At 41.4% G+C, this 25,055-nt stretch overlaps 1 protein-coding gene across 5 annotated transcripts in view; it reads left to right on the top strand.

The window, feature by feature from the left end:
- Nucleotides 1-25,055, top strand: part of CLOCK (clock circadian regulator) — a 103,909-nt gene that overhangs the window by 51,084 nt on the left and 27,770 nt on the right. For 3 of the 5 annotated variants that reach the window (XM_006113488.5, XM_014568699.4, XM_006113487.5), the window contains 6 exons: nucleotides 565-674; nucleotides 5,425-5,515; nucleotides 14,321-14,380; nucleotides 16,333-16,481; nucleotides 18,514-18,605; nucleotides 22,122-22,211. In XM_006113488.5, coding sequence (XP_006113550.1) covers nucleotides 5,469-5,515; nucleotides 14,321-14,380; nucleotides 16,333-16,481; nucleotides 18,514-18,605; nucleotides 22,122-22,211 — 438 coding nt within the window. In that variant the 5' untranslated portion in view covers nucleotides 565-674; nucleotides 5,425-5,468. Of the gene's footprint in view, nucleotides 1-564; nucleotides 675-5,424; nucleotides 5,516-10,723; nucleotides 10,806-14,320; nucleotides 14,381-16,332; nucleotides 16,482-18,513; nucleotides 18,606-22,121; nucleotides 22,212-25,055 lie in introns of all 5 variants that reach the window. The other 2 variants (XM_025179943.3, XM_075930395.2) reach the window with 2 other exon arrangements.

Below are 25,055 nucleotides of genomic sequence, written 5' to 3'. Positions count from 1 at the left end.
GTAATATTAGACTTTATTTTGAAAAGAAAAGGGGAAACCAGTGGCAGTGTTTGAGGTAGTAGGAGTGATGTAAGTGAATGAGCAGCATTACGAACATTCTGGAGTCCAAAGAGCAGCTATTTGATGAAACCAAAGAGGAGCTGAGTTAATCAGTGGGAAAAGGGATGAATAAAATACAGTTGAGGGAGTGGTATAGACTAATGCTGTTTCAGGGATAACCGTAAGCAGATTTAGAGAGCTAGGTGATGTGGGAGATGGAGTTTGAGTCAAGGATGGCTCTACAAATTAGAGAGAGAGGTAAATAAGTAGTCTCAGTCAAAACAGACAGATGAATCTTCAGAGTATTCCTCTTGTTGAAGAGTTTCTGGTTTTGACACATTTAGTTAAATATATTTTGAGGTCTTTCTGTAATTTATCAGATGATAAATAATATTTATAAATGATGCATCACAAGAATATTTTACCAGAATAAATTATGACTATAAATACTGCACTTGAATATTAGTGACATACAGAATTCCAGTCATTTCCACTTATTCTAACTTTCATTTTTATTCTTTACAGTGCAGAGTTTAATGCTCTTCTGTAGAAGAGGATTGTTTAAACCCACGTTCATCTGAAGGATCAGTGTTTATCCTAAATATCAGAGTTTAATGTCCCAAAAAGTATAAGAGGTAAGAAAGTGTTGCTATAATTGAGGTACAATGTTGTATTTTGTCTCTTTGATTTCTTATTGCATTAGAGATCTGGTCTTGTTTTCATAGGGTAGGTGAATACTGCATTCCTCTTTCGAGGGTATTTTGAAATAGCACCCAGACATGATTATGCAAATGAAGCATGGGAAATTCAAATCCTCACTTCATTTGCAATTTCGCTCAGCTGCATTTGTATTCCTCTCTCGAAAGAGGAATGTAGTGTAGCCATACCCATAGAGATTAATGGATTTGATTGAAAGAAGGTATAAAGCTCTCGGTCCCCATAAGGCTTGATCTAAAACACTTTAAAGTCAATAGGAGTCTCTTCATTAATTTCAGTTGCCTTAGTTTAGGCCCATACTTGTAGTGCTCCTGCTTCTGGCTGCCTTCAAGTTTTAATCCAATCTGCTTCCTTGCTAGTGCAGTAGCCCCAAGGCTGTTTCCCTAAGGACTTGGAGCCTCATTATTGTGGCTTCCCTTCTCCAAGTACAGCCTATCTTAATCATCCTCTCCTCCATCTTCCGTTTCCTGTCCTTTATTGGTCCAAGCATAACCCTTTAATTGTCTGGATTGATCACCAGAGCTCTGACCCTGTGGAGATGAGACTGGCTCTACTCACAGGGAACAGGTATGCTGTGACAACACTTTGTCAGCTCAGCTCTGAGATTAAAACTACTTTTTCAAACACATTTTCCTCTCCTCCAGCCCCTTGTTTTCCTTTTCACATATCTACTCAAATGCCTCCTCTTCCACTCACCAATCTTTTGTGACAGTATCAACATCTGAATCCTGTGCACCCTAGGTTTCTTGAGTCTGAACGGAGTCAGCCCAGGCATTGCCTCCATCATGGATATTCTAGGCACATTCTCAGTGCCCAAATCCCCTGTCTAGCATGCCCCTTCTAGGGATGCTAGCGTGTACCCGTTTACATGATTAACCGACAAGCCTGGAGTTATCAGTTAATCCTAATGGTTACACGCACTACCCCACTTGCTGCATCTGTATCAGAGGCAGTGCAGGATGAGGGAGGCAGAAGCCAATACGTGTGGGGAACAAGCTCCCATGGAGCTGCCTGCCCTCCCCCGGCTATCTCCCACAGAGGCAGCAATGCAGAGTAGAAGATAAGTAGGAGCTGGTTCGAGAGGAGGGGACACTGGCTTAAGACAGCTTCACACGAGCACTGGCTCCTGTGGAATTGCCTGCCCTCCTGCGCTACAGCCTGTGATAGAGAGGTAGCAGCGCAGTGGGTAGGGCGAGCAGGCAGAAGCCGGTGCATGCAGGAGGCTGGCTTTCAAACTTGCTCCCTGCACAAAAAAATCCGTCTCCCCATTAGCACCAGCTCCCACCTGCCATCTGTGAGTAAACATGTAACTGCTAAAAAAATTCAACACTTACATGTTCACAAAAGTAAAATGTGTTTTAACACATCTAGCCTCTTCTAGTAGCTGACACTACAAAATCCAACAGCTCACTGCTTAGGACCCCTGCTGACCCATTGGCTACCCTATAACTTAAACACACCCTCCTACACCATTCCAGCCCTATGGGTATTCTGGGTCCATAGTATATGTCTTCACGGGCATGTGATAGGTATAACACGTACGAAACAGGCAGACTTAACATAGGATTCTAAAACATCATTACTCTTTTACATCTTAAGAAATTAACTGTGCTATACAAAATAAATCCTATAAACTTTTTCTGTTTCATTACCACACTGGAGTATTCCTTGAGCTGTGTTCTAAGTCCTGTAGGGGAGAACAGGAACTTTCTGATGCAGTTCGTGGCTTGAACCTCTTTCCCCCTCTAGATCAAGTTCCTGTCTCTGACCTTGTTTGGTACTGCAGCTAGCTCCGTTCCATCACCCCTTTTGGGTTATGCAACCTGACTGATTCTTTTTCTCGAAGAAGTTTCTTGTGTGGCTTTGTATCCACATCTGCAAAAATGAGCCATGGATATCCTCATTGACATCAGCAGACGTGGATACCTCTGGATATAAAGCAGATATCCATAAGCTTGCAGGGCTCTAGATACAAATTCTCTATCTGCACCCATATCTGCAAACATGTGCTGCAGATATAAAGTGGATAGGCATGGATTTGCAGGTCTCTATTCATAAGTGGTATGCATTCCCTAAAATTGTAACATTGCCCAAAGTATTTGATCCTGCAATGGGTAGTCAGGCAACTTAGTCCCTTGGAATCAGTAAATTAGCTGCTCCTTTCCACTATGGGATTTATGAGAGTTAGACACCTGTGTGTTAGCGCAGAAGCCTAGTGAAATCCATAATGTCTGCCAACATGGATTCTGTTGTAGGCTTGGAACCTTAATATTTCTCTAACATTTTCACCCTTTTTAAAACCAGTAAAAATACACTTTTTATTCTCTATAGGAATAATATTATTTCAGTGTGCTTATTTCTTTATGTAACAGGAGCAAATTTACCATTTCCATGTAGAGATTTTGCTACTTTTATCCATATCTGCAAAAATGATTTTGTGTCTGGAAAAAATTCTTATTTTTGGCCTTTGTTGAGCAAAATATTTGAACTATGGAAAACTTCACATGCCAGCAATATTTTGATTGTAGTCTCCAATCCAGATTATTTATCCATACAACTATTTCTTTTTTAAAAAATTGCTTTAGAATCAAGAAATGGCCATCTAAAAATGGATTATAGGGATTGCATTTCCCATAATATTAGCATAATATTTTAATGGATTACTCACTCTGGTGGTATTTCACATCTCTAATATGACTAAACTAGAAGATTTACCTGGCATTGCTCAGGTCCTTAACTCAGGTTTTTTTTTTTTTTTTTTTTTTTTTTTTTTGGAAAACTAACTAGAGGGTTGTGCCCCCCATTCACTATGCTTGTCAACCCCTCTCTCTCTGGGGATAGGCAGCCCCGGCTCCTTCCCTCCCCTAGCCTCAGCATGCCAGCCCTGGCTCTTCCTGTCCTCCCCGGCCATCCTGCCAACGCCACAGCGTGCCAGCCCCGACTCCACCCCCAGATGCCAGGCCAAAGCCACACTGTGGTGGCAACCCCAGCTCTCCCCTTTCCACCTCCCTGGTCACTGGGCTGAGGCTGCAGCATGGCAGTCCCAGCTCTCTTCCTGTTCTCCCCCTTACCTTCCCCCCCGCGCTGCCATCAAGTTCAGGCCAAGTCAGGCCTGGCTCTCTCCCCTGGCTGCCAGGGAGGGCCAGGGTGAGGCTGCAGCACATCAAGCATGGCTCTCCCCCTCTTCTGAGCACTGAGGAGGGGGAACGCAGGAGGGAGAAGGCCATGTGGCTGAGGGCAGAGGGACATAGAGTGACATGAGGAAAACATATATATATAAAAAATATATGCATGCTTTGTTTAAATCGTTGCTCTGGGATAGGGCTGGGATTGAGGAGTTCAGTATGTAAACTGCCCCAAGGAGAGAGGACTAATCTACCCTTTCCATCCGCAGCAGCTTGGGGCCAGGTGAGATGCGCCCCTCCATAGTTGTTGCAGATCTAACAAGTCCAGCCGGGGGGAGGGGTGCATGTCCCCCAGCTAGGGCAGGCCCAAGTTCATCTGCTTCCTGTAATTCCAGCCAGAGTGAGGATTGTAGCAAACTGCACTTTCCTGTTGCTCCTTGATGAAGGGGAAAAGCAAGTAGTATTCCCATATGAATTGGGCATGGCGGGAAAGCTTCAGCCTTCTCTTCTTAAAGGGTGTCTGGGTGTGGGAGGCTCAGGGCTAGGACAGTCCTGGATGGGGACAGCCCCTTTCACATGCCTGATGATTTTGTGTCTTCTCTGTATGGATTTATGAGACTCCGTCCCATTCCAAACACATCCCATTTTTCTGGCACAGCCAAACCCTTACTTTGCTTTAAGTTATAAGAGGAAGCTACATATCAACATTGATGGTCCTAACTTTTATAGTTTAGGAGGAGTTCTTGAACAGATGGACAGAAATAGATGTACTTTAAACTATTGACAATTATCCTCAAAGATGTGGTGAAGACTAGAACTTTAACAGGTTCAAAAAAGAGCTAGATAGATTCATGGAGGTTAGGTCCATCATTGGCTATTAGCCAGGATGGGTAGGAATGGTGTTACTGGCTTCTGTTTCTCTGGAGGTGGGTGACAGGAGAGGGATCACATAAGGATTACCTGTTTTGTTCCCTCCCTCTGGGGCATCTGGTATAAAAGTTCTGGAACAATTTTTCCCTTGTCAGTCTGTCAGCATCCCTTTCCTCTTTGGTGTTTTTTCCCCTCCTCATTCTGGAACTAATAGGATTTGGCTTATGTGATCCCCAAACCACTCCCACTCCCAACAGCTTCTGGAAGGACTGGTTAATTGGAGTCACTTGGTTTGGGTTATATTTTTCTTCTCCCTATGTGATGGTTTACTTTGTTGGATGGCGTGAAAATTATTCACATATTTTGCAATATGGGTCTAGATAAAGGATAAAAAGCTGTTCCTAAATACAGAAAGTTTAAACTAGCTTAACCCAAATGGATTCATCATTGCATATAGAGAAGAATGGCCTTTTAAACTGTATCATGTGAAATAAGATGATTAGGTTTGGATATATGGGATTCATAACTGAAATAAAGAGAAACGATGCAGGGAAAATAAATGTTAGAAGCGCTTACTGTTTTGGGGGCAAGAGGGAGCTTTATACTTTCTCAGGGGAAAAAAATAACATGTTCTACAAAAGTAACATTTCTGTTTGTTTCCATTCTCATCCAGGCAGACGTACAAATGTCTACCACAAGATTAAAGTGTGACATGTTATGTTCTTTACCATAAGGACCCATAAAATGAGCACCATTACAGACAGGTATCTTATTTTATTATTTTGTTTTTAGTCATTTGTAGGTAAACATTTTGATGATGTGTTCTTATTTAAGAGAAGGGTATAAGTGTTGAGTTTTTTATTTTTGCCAAAGTTAAGGTCTGTTAACTACACTTGATTTATGAATATTTAGCTATGCAATATATGTGTTTGTTTAAAATTGCATTATTTAAATATGAGGAGTCCTATGGAATAGTAGAGACTAACATTTATTTGGGCATAAGCTTTGTAAAACACTTCACAAAAGCTTTTGTTCAAATATATCTATTAGTCTTTAAGGTGCCATTGGACCCCTTGTTGTTTTCGCAGATTCAGATTAACACAGATACCTCTTTGAGATGTATTTAAATATGTTTTATACTTTGACTAGCAGCTGCCTAATTGCAATTGGAATATGAAATGTATGTGTTCTTAGGATTTGTCTCTTAACACAAATAATCTATGGCAGGGTCGACAATCTTTCTGAAGTGGTGTGCCAAAATTTAACCCGCCTGCCCTGGGCTGTGCCACTCTCCCAGAAGGAGGGAGGGGCTCTTTCCACTGTGCACCCCATGGATCACCTGGCACCTTTCAGCATACCACAGTTGCTAATGGAAACTCTCCGTTAAGTACATAATTATGCCTGAGCCATTTTGCTAGTGCTGCAGCTAGGGAGAATCATCATCATCATCAACCATGGGCTCAATGCCGGTTGGTGTCCGATGCCTCCCTCACTATTTCCTTCCATCTTTCCCTGTCCAGTGCGGAGTGGCTTAGTTACTGTAGACTAGCTCCGACCAATCTACTATATCATCTACCCATTCTCTGTGGGGTCTGCCTCTCCTATTCAGACTGTCTGTTATGCCAAATACCAGGGTCTTTTCGCTTGTTGTTCATTCTGCAGTTATGCCCGAATAGCTGTAACTTCCATTGTATAACCTTCTGCAGTAGGTTCTCTTTTGCCTGTATCTTCCTATATAATTCCTTGTTGGTGATCTTCTGCATCCATCCTATTCTCAGGATCTTTCTATAACAACTCCTCTCGAACGCCAATATTTTTCTCTTCGAATCTTTCATATTATCCATGTCTCACATCCGTACAACATGCTGCTAAATACACACATTTTCAAGATGTTCAGCTTCATTCCTAAGATAATCGCTTTACTTTTCCAGATCTTATCCATCGCCTTCAAACTCACTCTTGCTTTCACTATTCTAGTCTCTCTTTCCTAGAATGGCTTAATTTAAATGATTAAGCTGACAAAGCGTTTTAACCAAACTTAATTTTAAATAAAGTAAAATATTAATTTATGGTCAATACAAAAGGTTTCAGTGTTTTTTGTTTTTGTTGTTTATGGCAGGAGTCGGGAAGCTTTTTTGGGTCAGGAGCCACTGACCCACAGAAATGTCAGTTGGGAACCATATACGTGAAAACCAAAAAAAAACAAAAAAAAACACCCCACTCCAAAAACCCCCATTGTTCACTGATGTAGCCCCAACTGAGACACCTCATTTTCTGGTGCTCCAGCTCCATGGGGCATGGGGAAGGGACAGGGAACTGAGGTTCAGGGGTTCCCATAGGCCAGATTTACTTTTCTGGGGTTCCAGGGTTAGTGGATTTTGGGGACCCCTTTAGGCTTTTGGATGGGGACAAAAATGAGGGGTTCAGGAGAGGGCTGCCAGAGAGTGGAATAGTGGTGGAAGTGCAGGATCTGGGTGGGATATGGAGTGCAGTAGAGGGTGAGGAGGGCAGGGTCTGGAATGGAGTTTGGCAGCAGGAGAGAGTGTGGGATGGGGTTACAAGTTTGGGGATAAAAGGGAGTTGGGGAATAATGCAAAAAAGGTGAGAATGTATCCAAGTAGCTGCACATCACAACCCTTGTAGCTGGTTGATTATTGTGCAAACAGGCTGGAATTCTCATCCATGCACAATAAGGTGCACATAGGTGCAAAGGGGATTGTGCTGTGATGGGTGGGGTGGAGAAGGAAGGCAGATTGGGGAGTAAAGGAAAGTGCAGCTTCTGCAAAGGAGCCTTGTATCCCCCTCACATCTTCCCTCTGTTCATCTCATTCCCCTCAGCCCCATGCCCCCGCCCCCCCCGCAGCCTGATCCCTTCATAGTGCAGCCCTTGTCCCCTCCCATCCTCTCCTTCCTCCCACATCCCTGTCCCCTCAGCACACTCACCAGCAGGGCAGCAGCACTGGGACTTGCAGCTCCTGGGAGCAGCGCTAAGGCGAGCGGGGGCTGGGGAAGGGTGAGGGGGTATAGTCATTTCCTTGCCTGGCCCTTCCCTTTGCCCAGGTCTTTCCCCTTACCTGCAGCTCTGAGTACAGTGGGATGCTTAAAGAAGAAGCTCCCTGCCCCTGCCCCCCTCATGGGGAGCAGCATAGCACGGTGCAGCCTGGGCCCCGGCGACCATGTATGACCAGCCGCCCATCCCCAATCTGCGGAACAGGCCCAGCCCTGCCCTTTCCCAAAGCAGGAGGCAGAGCCTGTAGCATGGGGGGGTGGGGAGTGTTAATCCCTTAGCTCCTGGGAGCTGCACGCCCAGGCCAGGCAGGGGCAGCCTCAGGGACGTGCGTGCATGCCTCTCCCAGCCCCCCTCCCAGCAGGAAGTTAGAGCTGGTGCTCCAGCCTGTATCTGCATAGCTGAGGTTGGGGCTGCAGCTTTGGCGCCCCACTGCATGGGGTGAGGTGCTGAGCTCCTGCCTCGCGTGCTGCAGGGTGCTCTCATCTGATCTAGGGACTTGTTTCAAAATTACTTGAGCACCAGAGCTAGACTCAAACTGCTTTCATAGCAATCCATGGTCCTCTTTTTGTTATAAAATGCTTTATGTTGAAGTTTTTAGAAAAGGCGAAAAAATTGCCAAAAATGTATAGAACATATTTGGCTTTTTTTTTTTAATGTATCCAGAAACTAGGGGTAGAATTTTCAAGAGCCAAATTGACTTAGATTCCCAAGTTTCAAAGTGATTGGGGCACTTTGGAAACTAAGATTCATTGACCTTGAATTAAACTTACACTTTTAAAATTCAGTTTCGAAATGGGACTTAGGCACTTTTGAAAATTCTACCATAGGACTCTCCTGCAAAGGCTTATTAAGGAAAAGGGAAAGAGTAATCGAACACTTTTCATAACATTCCTTCCTCTTTTGTTAACTATGGAGACTGTATTTTACAGTAGAAACAAACAATCCAGTTTTAGTGCTTGTATATGTCTGTTACACGATAGGTGAGCGAACATCCCATGCACCAATGCCAGAGTGTTTTTCTTAGTGGTATCTGTAGGGGCATCCCTGCTCCTCATGATTAGAATAGAGCTATGTAAAGGGTGGTGTTGCTGCCACACCCCACCTTCAGTTCCTTCTTACCTTTAATAGCAGAGAATTCTGTGATCCTCATGAGCAAACTTCTTTCTGCTTCTTTTCTTACCTCGTGGTACTTTTTCATCACTACATTTCTTTCTTTTTTTCCTTTTCCTTTTCCATTTGAATTTTTTTCAGCCAGATGGGCCTCAAGGCCTTGCCCTTAACAGGGGAAACTTATACAAATATCCCTAGGTTTCAAGTCTTGTTTGAAAAAAGCTCTTGTTGCCAAAAGCCCATGTCTTACTGGTGCTTCCTCAAGTCCTTGGATGAGGGCCACAAAAGAGAGATGGATGTTCCATTTGAAGTAGTTTATAGACCAGGAAAAAGAAGCTGAGAAGGGAATATACCTTCATTTATATTCCTATGGAGACTGCTCTTACGCCAGTGTCTAAACCCCTGTAGTTGTCCAAGGAAAATTCTTTGACTCCTTCTTGGAGTCCTCCTTTAGCTTTACCTGGGAATAGGAGCCACAGGAGAATCCCATCACTGGATCTCTTATCTTTGAGGCCAAAAACATTGGAGGAATTGTGGTGAAAGAACAGAAGATATTGATATTGGACTCCTTGGAATCAATGATTCCTCCATAGAAGGTCATTCTAGTACCATAGGTAGAATGATATCGCTGATCATGGTAGGATGACATCCCATACTAATGTATACAATGCCAGAGGCCTGTGTGGTGGTGAGAAATGTGCTGTGCCTATCAGTACCAATATTATCATTGACTCAGGGCAGAGATCCATTATTTGTACCAGTGTAGGCTCTGAGATTGTCAGCTCCAAGGAATACTGTTATGAGTTCATCACCTAAGAGTCCAGTACTACTATCTTTGGCCTCATTCATTCTGATACCAGTTCTAGCTCTTATTCTCAGCAACTGTAACAGGATCTATGCCAGGAATGTAACACTGGAGGAAATCTAAAGAGCTTCCCTGTTAATGGTACTATGACACAGTTCCTATTAACTGGGAAGTCCTTTGTTTCCTCCAGTGTCACATTCCCAACGTAGTCTCAGATCACTGTTGCTGTAAAGCAGACCCAGTAAAGCACCACCATGGCTCTTGTAATACTCTGCATCTTCATCAGACTTTGGGGTAGGCTTTTGAGTCTCACACAGCTAGAAGTCCAGAATGGTGTCCTGCTCCTTTTCTCTTACTCCTTAAACATTAAGAGAAGAACCAGGAATTAAGATGTCTAGGCCAGACATAGCTTGGGCTTATTACGGTACCAGCCTCCTCAATGACCTTACTGGGTACTCCCCAGTGTTTTGATCAACATTACAACTTTCTCACAAAAGCAGATCCCTCAGGAAAGAATATTTTCCTGATGATATTAAGAGGCCTCTGTTGGACTCTCAATTACAGGATTGAGTTAAACTTGCTTCAGACCAATACCTAATCTAGCACTGTAGGATCATCCTCAGGAGCATTTTCCCTTGTCTCCTCTTTGTGCATCTTTATTACCTGATGAAACCCTTTATTACCTGATGAAACCCTGATACTAAAGTTCTTCCTGATCCCTGATCACCGTTAAGGTGTAACTTGAAGGAGAATGTCAGCTGTTGGTATATAAGTGGAGCTCAAGGAGAATATCCACCAAGTGATAGCCCCTCTGTACCTGGCTATGACAGGAAGGTCCATCTATTTAAGATGCTGTGGAAAATGCCTTCCTCCATTTCACTGTGGCCAAATTAATAGAATGTGAATACCAGGTTTTATCCCAGAGGTTTGAGGAATTTTGTGGTAGAGCATCTCATTTCTCAGTCAGCTCTACAGGATTCATTGGATGTAGTAAATTCTGCTGGCAGGGTTGTGGCAGTGACTGTGTGTCCTTCTACCTGGTTGCAGACATCAGGGGGTTCCTGTGGACATAGAACAGACAAACGAGGCCCTTCCTTTCCGTGCTGTGCTTCATTCTCATCTAAGGCAGGTGAGGCTTTACACACTCTTAAGTACTGTGGAGCAGTTTCAAAGTCCTTGGGCCTCTACACTCCAGTTATGAAAAGGCGAAAATATCATTCTCAGTTCCAGCATTGACAGCAATATTCCTTCTATACATGCTGATCACTCCAAAAGAAAGAAAGCTTTCAAAGAGGAAGATCTCTGCCTCCTACTTTCCCAGGCTCTTTATCCAGACATCCACAGGTCACGAATCAATCCAAGTGGTCCCTGATGCCACCACAGCAGTGTTTTATGTGGACAAACAAGGGAACACCAAGTCAGACCATTTCTGACAGGAGGCAGTTGAGCTATGGAATTGATTCAGACAGACCTGAGTCGCTCTCAGGGTATCTCACTTGCTAAAATGTCCTAGTGGATCCCCTCGGCAGATCTTTCAATTTACACTATGAATGGTCTTGCAACACAGCCACTCTAACTTCAGTATTTGGCACAGAGGATTTTCTCAGAGTAGAGCTGTTTGTGATTTGGCAAAACATGAAATATCCCCAGTTTTGTCCACAGCAGGGCATGGCCCTTGGTCAATCTCAGATATTTTCCTGTTTCCATAGGATAAGGATCTGACTAATATGTGTGTATACCCCAGGGCCCCTGATTCCTATTGTCATTCTCAAGTTTACACAAGATAGAGGCAGAATGTTTATTGCACCAGCCTAGCTGAGACAGCCATGGAGGGAGTTTCGCCAGACCAGACTCCCTTGCCCCTGGGCCATCAGGCTCCCAGCTCCTCAGCCAGTCCCGGGGCTGCTGAGGCTCCAAAAGACCTGTCAGACCATGGATGCTGCCAGACCAGAGAGGTTCAACCTGTATTGTGATTTATGCAAGCTGTTGCTGCCACTAATCAAAACTATGGCCAGGTTTTATATCCAGATCCTTGCACGTTGCACCCTCACAACATGTTCATCAGTGGTCAAATGCAGAGGAGTCCACCACTCAGTGGCACTCCAGAATGTCCTCTTTCATAGCAGAAAATCTACAAGAAATGCTTGCCTGGGTCAGTAGGAGTGCTTCTCCATCTGGGTGGCCTCCTATGTGTTCCTGGCTCAGTCTAACATTAGAACAATTCTGTACTACTTTTTGCCTCTTAAGGAGTTGTATTTAGCTGTTAGTTCCATTAGGGTACATCTTTCCACTATCTCAGTGTTTCACTGTCGGATTAATGGCAGTGCTGCTTTTATTTATTCTATCATGACCAAATTCCTGAAAGGTATAGATCGATTGTTTCTACCTATCCGGCTCCCAGTGCCAATTTGTTATTTGAATTTAGTGTTATCTGCTCTTTAATGGATCCTTCTTTTGAATGTTTAGCTTTTTGTTCACTTTTACATCATAGTGGCAGTATCTTTCTTGTGACCATCACCTCAACTGAGATAGTGCAAGAGTTTCATGCGTTTATTATTGATCTATCTCACTCCATTTTCTGTAAGACAAGGTTCACCTTAGGCTGCTACCTAAGTTCCTCCCAAAGGTGGTATCATACTCTACTCAGCAGTTTCAAAGCCACATGATCACAAGGATGAACAAAGACTATTTACTCTGGATGTGCATCAAGCTTCGGCTTTTTACCTGGACAGGGCAAAGCTCTCTTAGGTTTCTTCCCAGCTTTTTTTTCTATGGAGTATTATGAGAGCTTAACCAATTACAGCACAGCAACTTACCAAGTGGATCACTAACAGCATTACTCTGATATTTTGCCAAATGTGTAAAGCGTCTGAGAAAGTGGCCGCATGCTCAACCAGAGCACATTCAGTGTCTGCCGTTTTTGTGGCATATATCCCTATTGTAACTATCTGAAAATCAGTGATGTGGTCTTCTATACATACATTCACCAGACAGCCTGTGCTGGCTGAGACAATCAGGGAAGATGCCAGTGTAGGAAGAGTAATCCTGGAGTCCCTCTTCCAAAGAGGCTGTGGACTGTACCATCTGGGATTACCATCTTGGGAGTCACCTACTTCATAATGGATGTCTGCATGAACTAAAAAAAATTACTCACTTTTTCATAACTTGTTCTTTGAAATGTGTCCATCCGGCTTATCTTTGTCTTCCATTTGATTCCAGTATGAAAAAAAATGAAGGAGTTCAGGGCAGCTCTGCTCTTCACATCAGTTGTTCTGAATTCGAGGAGCTGAGATGTGGGCAGTGTCTGTTTCTAAGGGTACTTCTAAGGAAAACTCTCCAGTATTAGTGGGATATCCAGGATATGTGGGTACCTTATGCTGTAATAGACATCTGCAACACATCTCAAAGAACAGTTATGAGAACATGAATACAAATTTTTTTACTGGCATCTAACATTCACAGTATTGCAAGTCACTTTTTACAGTGTGAGTGTCACAAATTAGAGAAATGAGTGCAAGATAAGATTTAGAGGGAAAGTAATTGGATATCTTGAAGGAGGAAAGTCACAAATAACTTTCCCAACTCTGAAAAGTTATGGGGAGACACAAATTGGAGGACTGTACTAAGTAGACTTGGTAATTGGTAGAATAGGTTATACAGGTAAGATGAAGAAAGTCTAACATGGTGGTTTTGAAAACAAGAAGTTGATTGATTTTGCACTTTAAAATAAATACAAAAGAATTATGTAGTAAACAAAGTACAACATGGTCCTATTTAAGTGAAAGAGTATATTCTGACATTAAGGGTACGTCTAGACTACATGCCTCTGTCACCAGAGGCATGTAGATTAGGCTACCAGGCATAGGAAAATGAAGTGGCGATTTAAATAATCGCCGCTTCATTTAAATTTACATGGCTGCCGCGCGGAGCCGACAAACAGCTGATCAGCTGTTTGTCGGCTCAGCGCGGTAGTCCGGACGCGCGGGTGCCGACATCAAAGGCATTTGTCGACCACCCAGGTATACCTCATCCCAGGAGGCATACCTGGGTGGTCGACAAATGCCTTTGATGTCGACACCCGTGCGTCCGGACTACCGCGCTGAGCCGACAAACAGCTGATCAGCTGTTTGTCGGCTCCGCGCGGCAGCAATGTAAATTTAAATGAAGCGGCGATTATTTAAATCGCCGCTTCATTTTCCTATGCCTGGTAGCCTAATCTATATGCCTCTGCCAACAGAGGCATGTAGTCTAGACGTACCCTTAGAGACTGACTTATGAACTCCATAAAAGGAATTGCAATAGTCAGAATTGAGAATTGTTTGAGAGGTATCTCATTAAAAACTTGAAATATTCTGAACATAACTTGAGATACATCTCAGGAATGCCAGTCCTTTCAAAATATAGGGTTTTAGTGAACTATCTACCATACAGGAAACAATTTATAAAGTATGTGGTTAGGTTTGTGAAAGCTATTTGGCTTTGTGAAATGTAGATCACAATAAAATAGTGTTCCTATGTCTTGGGTTAGTTGAACTATTGAATAAAGATCTTCTTTCACTTGCCATTTTGCTTATTCTTTCTCCTGGTATTAGCAGCCTGAGAGACACTGTTGTGTCTAATGCTGGTCTGTTTTTTCTCTTGTAGAGATGATGGTAGTATTTTTGATGGGCTGGTGGAGGAAGATGACAAGGATAAAGCTAAAAGGTAGCCTTTTTAAGTTACCTAATGCTAGAATGTCCTTCATTTGACTGCTTTGGTAAATTCAAATATATTAACAGAATAAAAATATGACTGTATTTGACCATACAATTCAACAGGATTTCCCTATGTCAAGTCATGTAATATTTTTCTACATATGGGTTATTTACTTTGAGGTGTGGCTAAAGAAGTCTTTGTGCCTCAAGTTCATATATGACTTCCTTCCCTGTGACAATGAATGTCCCTCATCCCTTCCAGACACAGCCTTTACTGTCATGACTCCAAAGGAATGTCTGTACTGCATCTAGGAGAATGTTTTCCAGTCTGGGTCCACAGACTCCCCACTCTCACTTCAGGCTTGAGAGCCTGAGCTCCAATCCAAGTTGCATGACTTCTGAATACTAGTACACTATAGAATAGAACCTCTTCCCAGGTTACTAGCTCAAGCCACTAATCAAGTTTGGGCTGTCGGATTTATTTTGTGGTGGTAAAAGAGTTTTGAGACTTCAGCTAGAACCTGAATAACCGCCACTCCTTCCTGCCTATAGCTGATTCAGAATGGTGCCTCAGACCCCACAGGATTTCTGTTCTGGTATATGTTCCCCAGAAGGATGTGCATCCCTCACCCCGGCTGCACCAATAGGCTCAAAGGCATACATGGCAAATGTCCCATCCCAGTGGTCCATGGCCGTTACTGAAATAGGTCCTTGCTGATTTGAACAGTAAGGAAGTTCTCTGTCACCACAGTCAAGTGCCTACATTAGATTGGTTCCCCCTTCTTTTTATGCTGGCTCACTGCAAGAAAAAGAAAGAAGTGTATGTTTCTGGAAGTGAGTTAGTTTCTGAAATCTCTATTGAACGTCCTTGTTCACAACAGTGAATTAGTGATCACCAGTGTTCCCTCTAATTTTTCACGCCCCAAAGTGGAATGAATTTTGATATGTGCACCAACATGGAGTTGATACGTGACATGTTATCTCTGCACTGGTGCACATAACAAAATTCATGTGGCAAGGGTGGAGCCAAGGGTTTCTGAATGTGGAAGGGAGCTCAGGCCTGGGGCAAAGCAATAGGATGCAGGAGTGTGAGGGCTCTGGCTGTGTAGTGGGATCAGGGATGAAGGGCTCAAGGCTGAGATAGAAGGTTGAGATGCCAGGGCTCTTGCTAGGGCTACAGGCTCTGGGGTGGGGCTGAGACAGAGGAGAGGGTGCAGTACAGAGGTGTAAAGGTGGGGGGCTCTAGGACTGGGCCTTGACTCTGGGGCCAGGCCACTTCCACTGTGACAGGGGAAGGTCTAAAAGCTGAGCCGCTATGATGGCAGAGTAGGGGATCCAGGGCCAGGCCACTGTGGAGATGAAAAGCATGGGGGTGGGGGCATTATGGCAGTGGGGGACACCAGGAGATTGCATTAGGACTGAGGGAGAGGTGTTTGATTCAGGCTGTCCCTCCCCCAGCCTGGAGGCTAGGTTGTGGATGGGGTAGTCCTCTTCCCCATCTTGTGTAGGTGCCATGAGCACCTGAGCAGTGCTAATTATATTACCACATAACCACACAGCTTATCGGGAACTTAGGTAGTCACCCAGGTAAGAGGAAAGCATAGTAGCCTAATTTTAAAATAACAGCTGAGGAATTTTTGTCTACATCCCTAAGTCCTCTATATACTTAGCATTTGTATAATGGCCACAAATGAATGGTTGCATGTTTGGCTATTAGATGAACATTGAATTGATGGCTACATTTGCTACCATTGTCAAATTTTATCCCATCTTGGTATGACTCTGTAAGTTCATTTTTATATTCACAAAATTTACGCTATAACTGATATTCACCTCTGTAAGAGTTGACTCCTCTAAATCTCATTCAAACTTGAAAATTGGATTAAAGCCTGTCATCTGTGAAATATTATTAACACAGTTTACTTCTGTTTTTTAAAGTGGTTTCTATTTTGTATTTTTCAGGGTGTCTAGAAACAAGTCTGAAAAGAAACGTAGAGATCAGTTTAATGTTCTCATCAAAGAGCTTGGTTCCATGCTTCCGGGTAATACTCGGAAGATGGATAAATCCACTGTATTGCAGAAAAGCATTGACTTTTTACGGAAGCACAAAGGTAATTCTGTGATATAACAAGACAGCTCACTGGGTTTTGAATCAGACATTTAATTCTTGGTAACCTGCAAAACAGCTCCCCAAACCAGAATTGTACCAGCTGAAATATTTCCACTTATAGACATCATACATGGAACATATTGTTTAGTCATACACAGTAAGTAATCAAGCCAAGAAAATGTACTGTGACTACATTAGCACTGTATAATGTGCACAAAATCTTAAATTAGTTTCAGTTTTTGTATTGTTAATTTTCCAAAATTTAAAAATTTGTGAAGAGTCTCCACTTAATTCTATGCATATATTTGAAATGGCACCAAAAACATCTCCCAACAACCATCATCCAAATCCGCAGTTTACAGCAGTGAGTCTGTTTGGGCCCCAATGTCTACACTACTATTTTTAGCTCCACAGAATGAGCCATAATCAGTTGACCCAGCCTTGAGACTTGCTGCCCTGGTGTTTTGTTTTTGCTGTGTAGACGTTCCGTGTGCCTTTTTGTATCTTGTTAGTTCATTTGAAAGTATGATTTGTTTTTTATCCCTTTCATATGTAATAATTCTAAAACTATTTCATATACAGAATTCTGAAGGAAACTGAGGATTTTAATTTTTCACATAGTTTTAGCTTTTTTGTTGAATTTTTGTTGCACCCATGCACTTTGCATCCTGCATAGTCAATGGCCAAATTGTATCCAGATCTTGTGGAGCTTTGTCTGCAGGAATATTCTTCAGAAGTGCTGGTAAAAGAGTGTGTGTGGAAAGTGGGGAGGATTGTTGTTTTGCTGTTACTTTATTAGTCCTGCAGCATTTGCTATTAGATGTTAGAAGGCCTTTTTGGAGCAAAATATCACTGCTGAGCATGCTGACTATAAGCCTCTTTTTTTACATAGGAGCTCTATATTGACGTATATTTTGAAGTTCCTCTGAAGCTGTCCACATGAAACAAACTGATTACTGCTGTTCCTTTAGTTTTGACTTTGTTTTCCAGTGTCACATTGTGTACACTTTGAGTGATTGGAAAACTGGGGACCATTTCAGTATGTGTTCATTTTGAATGAGTATGGGGTCTTTCTGTGTTGCAAGGATTTGAACTGCAGAATATGCATTCCCCTTATCCTGTTTGTAAAGCCATTTTACTATAGGAAACAAATTGACTTCATTATTTTATAATAAAAGCTTACACATCCTAAAGATCCTAAAATGCATTAAGAGAAAATGCACAAAATAACCTTATATAGATAAAACCATTCTTTATAACCAATCACAGAAAAATAATTGTATCTACCACTGGCATAGAAAAACAATAGCTTTTTTCCAGAGCACATCACCGATAATGCTCGAGTTTGGTATAGAATTGAAGGTTACTATATGCATCTGAAACACAGGGAATTTTAATATGCAGAATAGGATTACCAGAATTGACCAGGATACAAGAGTTATAATAGTTTGTTTTGAAACGTTAAACGGGATTATGAAGGACCAACCTTTATCAAACCTTTGGTTTACACTTCTCTTGAAAAAAGCTGGAACCTCCAGTAGTACAATGCTCCCAACATGCTGCGGCATTACTTCCATAAGGTCTTAGAGGGAATAGTGCTATCAGTGATATGACCAAATTCATCTCTGGAGCATACAGGTTTTCCTTGGAAAGCACTTGTCCAAATTCTCATTCATCTTAATCTGTGTTAATTTGAGATTTGACAGAATCACAGTATATGGTGGTTTGACCACAGCGGTGTGTTTAAAAAAAAAAAAAAAAATCTGTTAACAATGTCTACCTATTTTCTAAGACCTTAGTGTTGTCTTGCTGTGGGATAATTTTTTTCCATTCTTAAATCAGCCTTCCATGAACAAACTTTCTTTTGTGATTAGTGGACTGCAGAAGAGAATGGAAAAAACTGATTTTTTCCCTTCTTCAGATTACCTCAGATTAAAGAGTTTCCCCTCAATTCATATAATTTTGTGGTGTAAAATAATTTTTTTTGAGAATGAATCATAAATGAAAATTCATATATATGTTTCTAATTACAGAAATCACTGCACAGTCAGATGCCAGTGAAATTCGACAGGACTGGAAACCTACATTCCTTAGTAATGAAGAGTTCACACAGTTAATGTTGGAGGTACATGATTATTTTATTCTCTTTTTGGAAAGAGAGAATTCTTAGCAAACCACCACTGTGTGGTGATAGAATCTTTTGACTTAATGGTATTTCTTTTCAAATCCATATTTTATTTGCAACACTATCTACTTAGGTATCTACAAATAATCTTTAAAATGTAATTATAACTAAATTGATTATACTATAAATACAAAAGTGTGCTATTAAGTTTAAGAAAACTACTTTAAAAAGGAATAAAATATTTTAATCACTATAATTCGAAATAATTTTTAAAAAAGATGTAACTGTGCATCTAGGCAAAGTCAACTGGTGCCTTCATGGCAGTGTTTTTTAAGCTTAAACTAATTGCTAGTTACCAAAGCTGTTAAAAATACTATCTTCTTGATTGACTGTATGGCTATGACTTGTGAAAAGAGTATGCATAATAAAAATGTACTTTGTGTATCTGCATATTACCCACTAAAACTATATTAAAATGCAGATTATTAAGGTTACAAAGTCAAGTGCTCAGCAGTTAGGAAATTCATTAATATTGCTTGTGCAACTTTAATTCAAAGTGCATATTCATTTTAATCTGGTCCTTAATTACATCATTAGATATTACTTAGTGCATAGAATGGGCAGTGCTCACTTTTATGTGCAGATATTCAATATTTTGTTTTATTTTCCCCTCATTGTTCAATATATAGGCTTGGACCTTGTTTCTGCACACTAGTCAAACTCTGCTCAGAAGACTAAATTATTAATGTCCTTATAGGCTTTTCTGTGGTGCTTACCTGTATAGTATCAGAGCGCTTCAGAGCATCAGGTTTGACAAGACTCATGCAAAATATCACCTTATATATTCTTATATAAATTATTTTCTCTTACATAGTTCTTTTCGTCAGTAAAGCTCAAAGTACATACAAAAGAGGTAAATGTAATTGCATCTATTTTTACAGATGGAGATACTGAAATACAAAGTGAGGAAGTAACTGACACAAGGTCACCAAGCTGGAGAGTGACAAAGCTGGGAATAGAACCTAGTTCTCCTGAGTCACAGTCCAGTGCTCTATTCACTAGGCCATACTTCTTCCTCTTCAGAAAAGTTTTGTCAGACTTGGAGCTTTTTAATAGATGAGCTATAGCAAGCACTTATGGAGCTAAAATATTTTGTACAGAAATTCAGAGAGCTGGGAGAGAGCCAGCAGAAAGCAAGGGAAGCACTTGAGAGCTTGACCCTGAGAGGGAGCAGACTCACAAAGCTCCTTGGACCACAGAGCTAGCGACAGGGACAGACTAGGAAACTATAAGCAGGGAAATTTCTGTTTTTCAATGGTGTTCAAGGGAAACAGAATTTCCCTGCAATTTTGTATTTACACAAAGACATTTCTGATTTAAATCCTCAATTTCCCCTCATAGGGGGAACACATATGTGAAGCCCGACCCCTTAGGCCAAGAGGGGCAATACTGGCAAGAAAAGTATAAATTAATCCTAGGTTTACAATTTGAAGCATTAAAGGCCTGATTTTTCAGAATGCTGATCATAGGACACCACTTCATACATTCAAAGCACAACTTCCATGGACTTCTGTTGAGATTGAGAGTGCTCAATGTGTCTGCAGATCAGCCTCAGGATCTCAAGTTGAGTGCCCAGAAACCTGTGAAAAATCTGGTTTAAGCAACATTTAGGAACTCTGTGGAAGAGGCAAGGATAGAGTCCAGTTGTAGATCATCTTTTGTTCAGCCCTATTGAAAGAAGTTAGGAGGTACTGTATGTGGCTTAATTAGGCCACAACTTTTACTTAAAATATTTGGGATTATCTGGCAATAAATTGTACAGTATAGTTCATCATCATTTCCTTAATCATTCTCACCTCTTGGGGGAAGGGGGGGGAATCTCATCACCTCTCTCTTTCCAACCTGCTCCCTGACCCCCACAATCCTCCCTTTTGTGAAACGAGGTTTATAGGAGCCGTCAACAAAGGCTTCCCTTGTCGACCAATTCGCATCTTGACTCACGTGCTGTGCCAATGATCAGCTGAGCCGGCACAGCATGGCGGCCATTATTATTTTAATGAAGCCGGGGATATTTAAATCCCGGCTTCATTGACTATGTCGGGTAGCCTATTTTACGTGCCTCTGTCGGCAGAGGCATGTAATCTAGACATACCCTAAGACTCCATCAAATTGCTGCTGGAAGCTTGAAGGAGTCTTTTGTGGTGTCCTGTTAGGATTTCCTGGATTAAGGAGCACATCTGAACTGACTGTCTCTTTGTGCAGCAAAGAGAAGTATTAGGTGCCTCTGAATCCCAGTAGAGCACTTGCTCCCCAGCATCATTGAACCCTGCTCAGTCTTATTTCCCTTTCATCTTTCCTTTGCAACATCCAGCAATCCTGTTCAGGTTCAGAGAATGGCTCCCCTGTTGTGCCCAGCTCAGTAGGTGGACCTCACCTCTGAAACCCACTGGGTGGAGCTTATGGGGGCAGCTTGGGGCAATGTGAGGGAGCCAGGAAGAGGGGGGCCTACTCAGGGGGAGATAGTCCCTTCCCCTGTTGTCCTGGCCCCACTTGCTTCAACTCCTGTGCTATTGACCTTGCCAACTGAGCTCAGTAACACCATCATTGAGGCTTGGGTGCTGATAAAGGGGACAGTAAGTTCAGCATATGCAAGTCATGGTCCAGGATCTCCCTTTTGACTCAGGGAAGGGGAAAAGGGTTCTAGTATATCAGCTAGTGGTATTAAATTTGCTTCTTCATCACTCTGCATTTCTGTTCTCCTTAAATGGTATTGTACCATGCAAGTTTAAGGATTTCCATTGAAGTCAGTGTGACTACTACTATTATTTTAGGTAGTCAGATACCACTCAAAATAATGAGGATGGCAGAATTATGCTCTTCATTCGAAATGCTAAAGTTTACACAATTTTAAAACACTACTTAATGCAGCCACAGGTAAATTTTATTAAAACCCATGACCTCCCATTTTTTAATTTTTATCTGAGCTGGAGATTGTTTTCTACTGTTTCTTTAGGAAGGAATTAGAACATTAAAGATTTTAATAAATGAAATCTGTCATTTTCTCCTTCTCTTTCTACCCTTAATCCTTTTTTCTCTTCCCTCTCTCCAATTTACTGTGCCTGTTATTATTTTCTCCTTTTTCAGTCTCCATTTTCTCTTTTAGCACTACCTTACTTTCTTGTCATTCCATGTTCCTTTTTAAAGACTAGAATTCTAATAGATTCAGGGTGGGAGAAGAGGGAAGCAAACCTACCAATACTTTGATCTGTCGCCTAACAGAAGTATTGTAAATTATAGATGGCTTTTTGAGAACAGAACAATGTAAAAAATTATAATGGTAAAGCTGATATAGTACAAATGGTATTCAAAGGTGTTAGTGATAATACATGCTCTCATTTTGTTTTAAAGTAAAATTAGGACAATCTAGCTGTCATTTTTACGTTAAATATAGATTTTTGATTTGTCATGCGCATTATACTGTTCCTTTTTATTTATGCCCATTATGTTTAATTTCAGGCTCTTGATGGCTTTTTTTTAGCAATCATGACAGATGGAAGTATAATATATGTGTCTGAAAGTGTAACTCCCTTACTTGAACATTTGCCAGTAAGTATGAACTACTTCCAGTAAGATATCAGAATTAGTCTATAGCTAGGTTTTGCTACCTCTCAAAACACTTGTTGCACAGACAATGTATATTCTATCCTGAAACCTCTGTTTTTCCTCAAAAACACCTCCCTCCATGTTTACTTAATCTCCTTAGTTGGAAAGGTGGAATACACATTCTCCTCAGAGGCCACTGTACTGTTACTCTATTACTCCTCAGCTGACACTGCTAAAGAGAAGCATGTTTGATACTCTTGAAATTACTGTCCATTAATCTTTAGTCACCCTGGGCACTTCCTAACCTTGGGATTCACTAGGAACAAATGTGTTGTTACTTCTTGACTGGGCTAACTCTGATATGTCAAATTTGTACTGCATCTCATTCATCTTTATTTGGACTGCTAGTGTGATTGATGTATTTACTCTCTAGTCCATTCTAGTGTAGGCATCACTTGGGAGTGTGACTCTTCCGAAACCAAAGTGAATAGTATTTTAAAGCAAGAACAGTGTTTACCTAACATTTTTTTATCAATGATAAACTTGAAGAGGAAAAGCGGCGAGGAGTCCTGTGGCACCTTATAGACTAACCAAAGTGTTGGAGCATAAGTTTTTGTGGGCAAAGACCCACTTCCTAACTATCAGTGCATCTGATGAAGTGGGTCTTTGCCCACGAAAGCTTATGCTCCAACACTTCGGTTAGTCTATAAGGTGCCACAGGACTCCTCGCCACTTTTGCAGATTCAGACTAACATGGCTACCCCTCTGAAGAGGAAAGTATCTGTCACAGACTGAATCTGATTAATAAATGCCTATAAAATAGACATTGACTAGAACTTTCTTACCAATAGTTCTGCAAGGCAGAAATTTAACCTTAAGTGTGAATAGTACTAGAATGAAAACTTGTCTTAAAATAAAAAAAAAAAATGATTCAGTTTTGCAGATAAACAAAATTAACATTAGCTCGAGTCCAAAATACTGATTTCAAAGGGACAACTTTTAAGTTTAGTTTTTTCTTTAGTAAATTTTCTGTAGATGGTTTCTTTGGAGATTTGGTTCATGTTTTTGTGTATATAAATGGTATCAATAATACTTTGTTGTTATCTAAGAAGAGCTCTGTGAAACTTGAAAGCTTTTACCTTCCATCAACAAAAGTTGGTCCAATAAAAGATACCTCACCTACCATGTCTCACCTATATTTTTGTTTTTCAAGATGAAGATTTTAGATCTTCAGTGCCATCAAGAGGCAAAAATGTGTACTGATATTTTAAATCATTAGTACACAATTTGACAATTGATTTGAAGTATTTGCATCTCTATTTGACATTGTCAGATCCCAGGAAAGACCGTAGGTCCCAGTATGCTTTTACATTTGTGTCTGTTGTGTTTACAGCAATGTTTATGTCCTTGTTAAAGTAATGTCCCTGTTGATGCTTTACTTCAGGTACATCTGCACCCTTGATTGGAGATTTTTTTCACCCATGCCTTTGCATGAGTCCCACACATCCTTTTGTCCCATGCCAAGGCTATATGGCACTATGTGGTCCCTTCCAAACTGCCTTCAGCCAGAGATGGACTCTAATTTGTGCTTGATTACCCTAGTATTCTATAATTATCATATAGGGTTTATAGTTGTTAGAACATCTGATCCTTTTATTTTCATTTCCTTCAAGTAAATCATTTAAATAGCATTTTATTACTATGTAGTTAGCAGTTAATAACTTCCTCTTCTAGTGGTCACTTTTTGTTATATTATTCATGAATGCTAGGCTCTCTTTGGTTCAAATGGTGCTTCTGTTATTGGGCGGTGATCCCCAGTTCCTAGGAGATGCATTTCTTATCCCAAAAACAGAGGCTTCTTTGTACACATTCAGCGACAACTTTATTGTTCAGGTTTCTCAACAAGATCAGTCCAGAGTTGTACTGATTGCACCTAAGTGGCCAAGATAAAATTTGGTATCCCTATCTAATCACACTCACATTTATGCTTTCTGTGGTGACTTCCACAGAACTGGGGAGGGAAGGACTCTGTCAGCAGGCCACATGCCCTCCAGAGCCCTGGACTGAAACGGAGGTGGAAATGATAACTATGGGTGATCTTCTCAACAATCAGTAACGTATATTCAAGTCCTATAGTTGCTGAATTTTTCTAGATGGTGCTTGCTTCTGCCATGAGGGCAGGGAACTGGAATTAATGATCTCTCGAGGTCCCGTCCAGTTCTAGCATTCTATGATTTATTCATAGTCTTCTGACTCATCATGCCAGTCAAACACTTCACCCCAGCCTGCAGATTCTGAGGTTCCAAGCATGGCTCCTTGATGGCTCTCAAGAAGAGCGCTATCACTTTTGCACAAAGGGTTTGAGAAATGGGGGGTTTTAATGGCAGATTCCCCCATTTATGGTGTTCACCAGAGACAGTGTCACTGTAGGCCCATCCAAGATTTTTACCTATGGTGTCCTCACAGTTTCATATTAATTAAACCATTCATCTGTCATTCTCCCCTCCCCCAAAACAACATTGGACTAGTCAAAAAGCTATATTCCATACCTTAGATGTCAGGAGGGCATTACTTTGTCTAGAGAGCCAATCAAAACATTTAGAAGATCTCTTAGAGTGTGTATTCACTGCAAACAGAAACAAGGGTTTGGTCATCTCAAAACAGAGGTTATCAATATGGCTCTCTGGATGTATTATAATCTGTTACGACAAACTCACATTGATAGCATATTCCACAAGAGCACCATCTACATATGTAGTCTTATTTAAATATGTACCAGTTGCAGACATCTGCAGTATGGGAACTCGGTCCTCTGTTTATGGTTTCTAATCATCATGCCGCTGGAGG

The sequence above is a fragment of the Pelodiscus sinensis genome, chromosome 4, assembly GCF_052426305.1.
Source record: "Pelodiscus sinensis isolate ZL-2025 chromosome 4, ASM5242630v1, whole genome shotgun sequence".
In the NCBI taxonomy this organism is placed as follows: domain Eukaryota; kingdom Metazoa; phylum Chordata; order Testudines; family Trionychidae; genus Pelodiscus; species Pelodiscus sinensis.
This window is presented reverse-complemented; position numbering and strand designations above follow the sequence as displayed.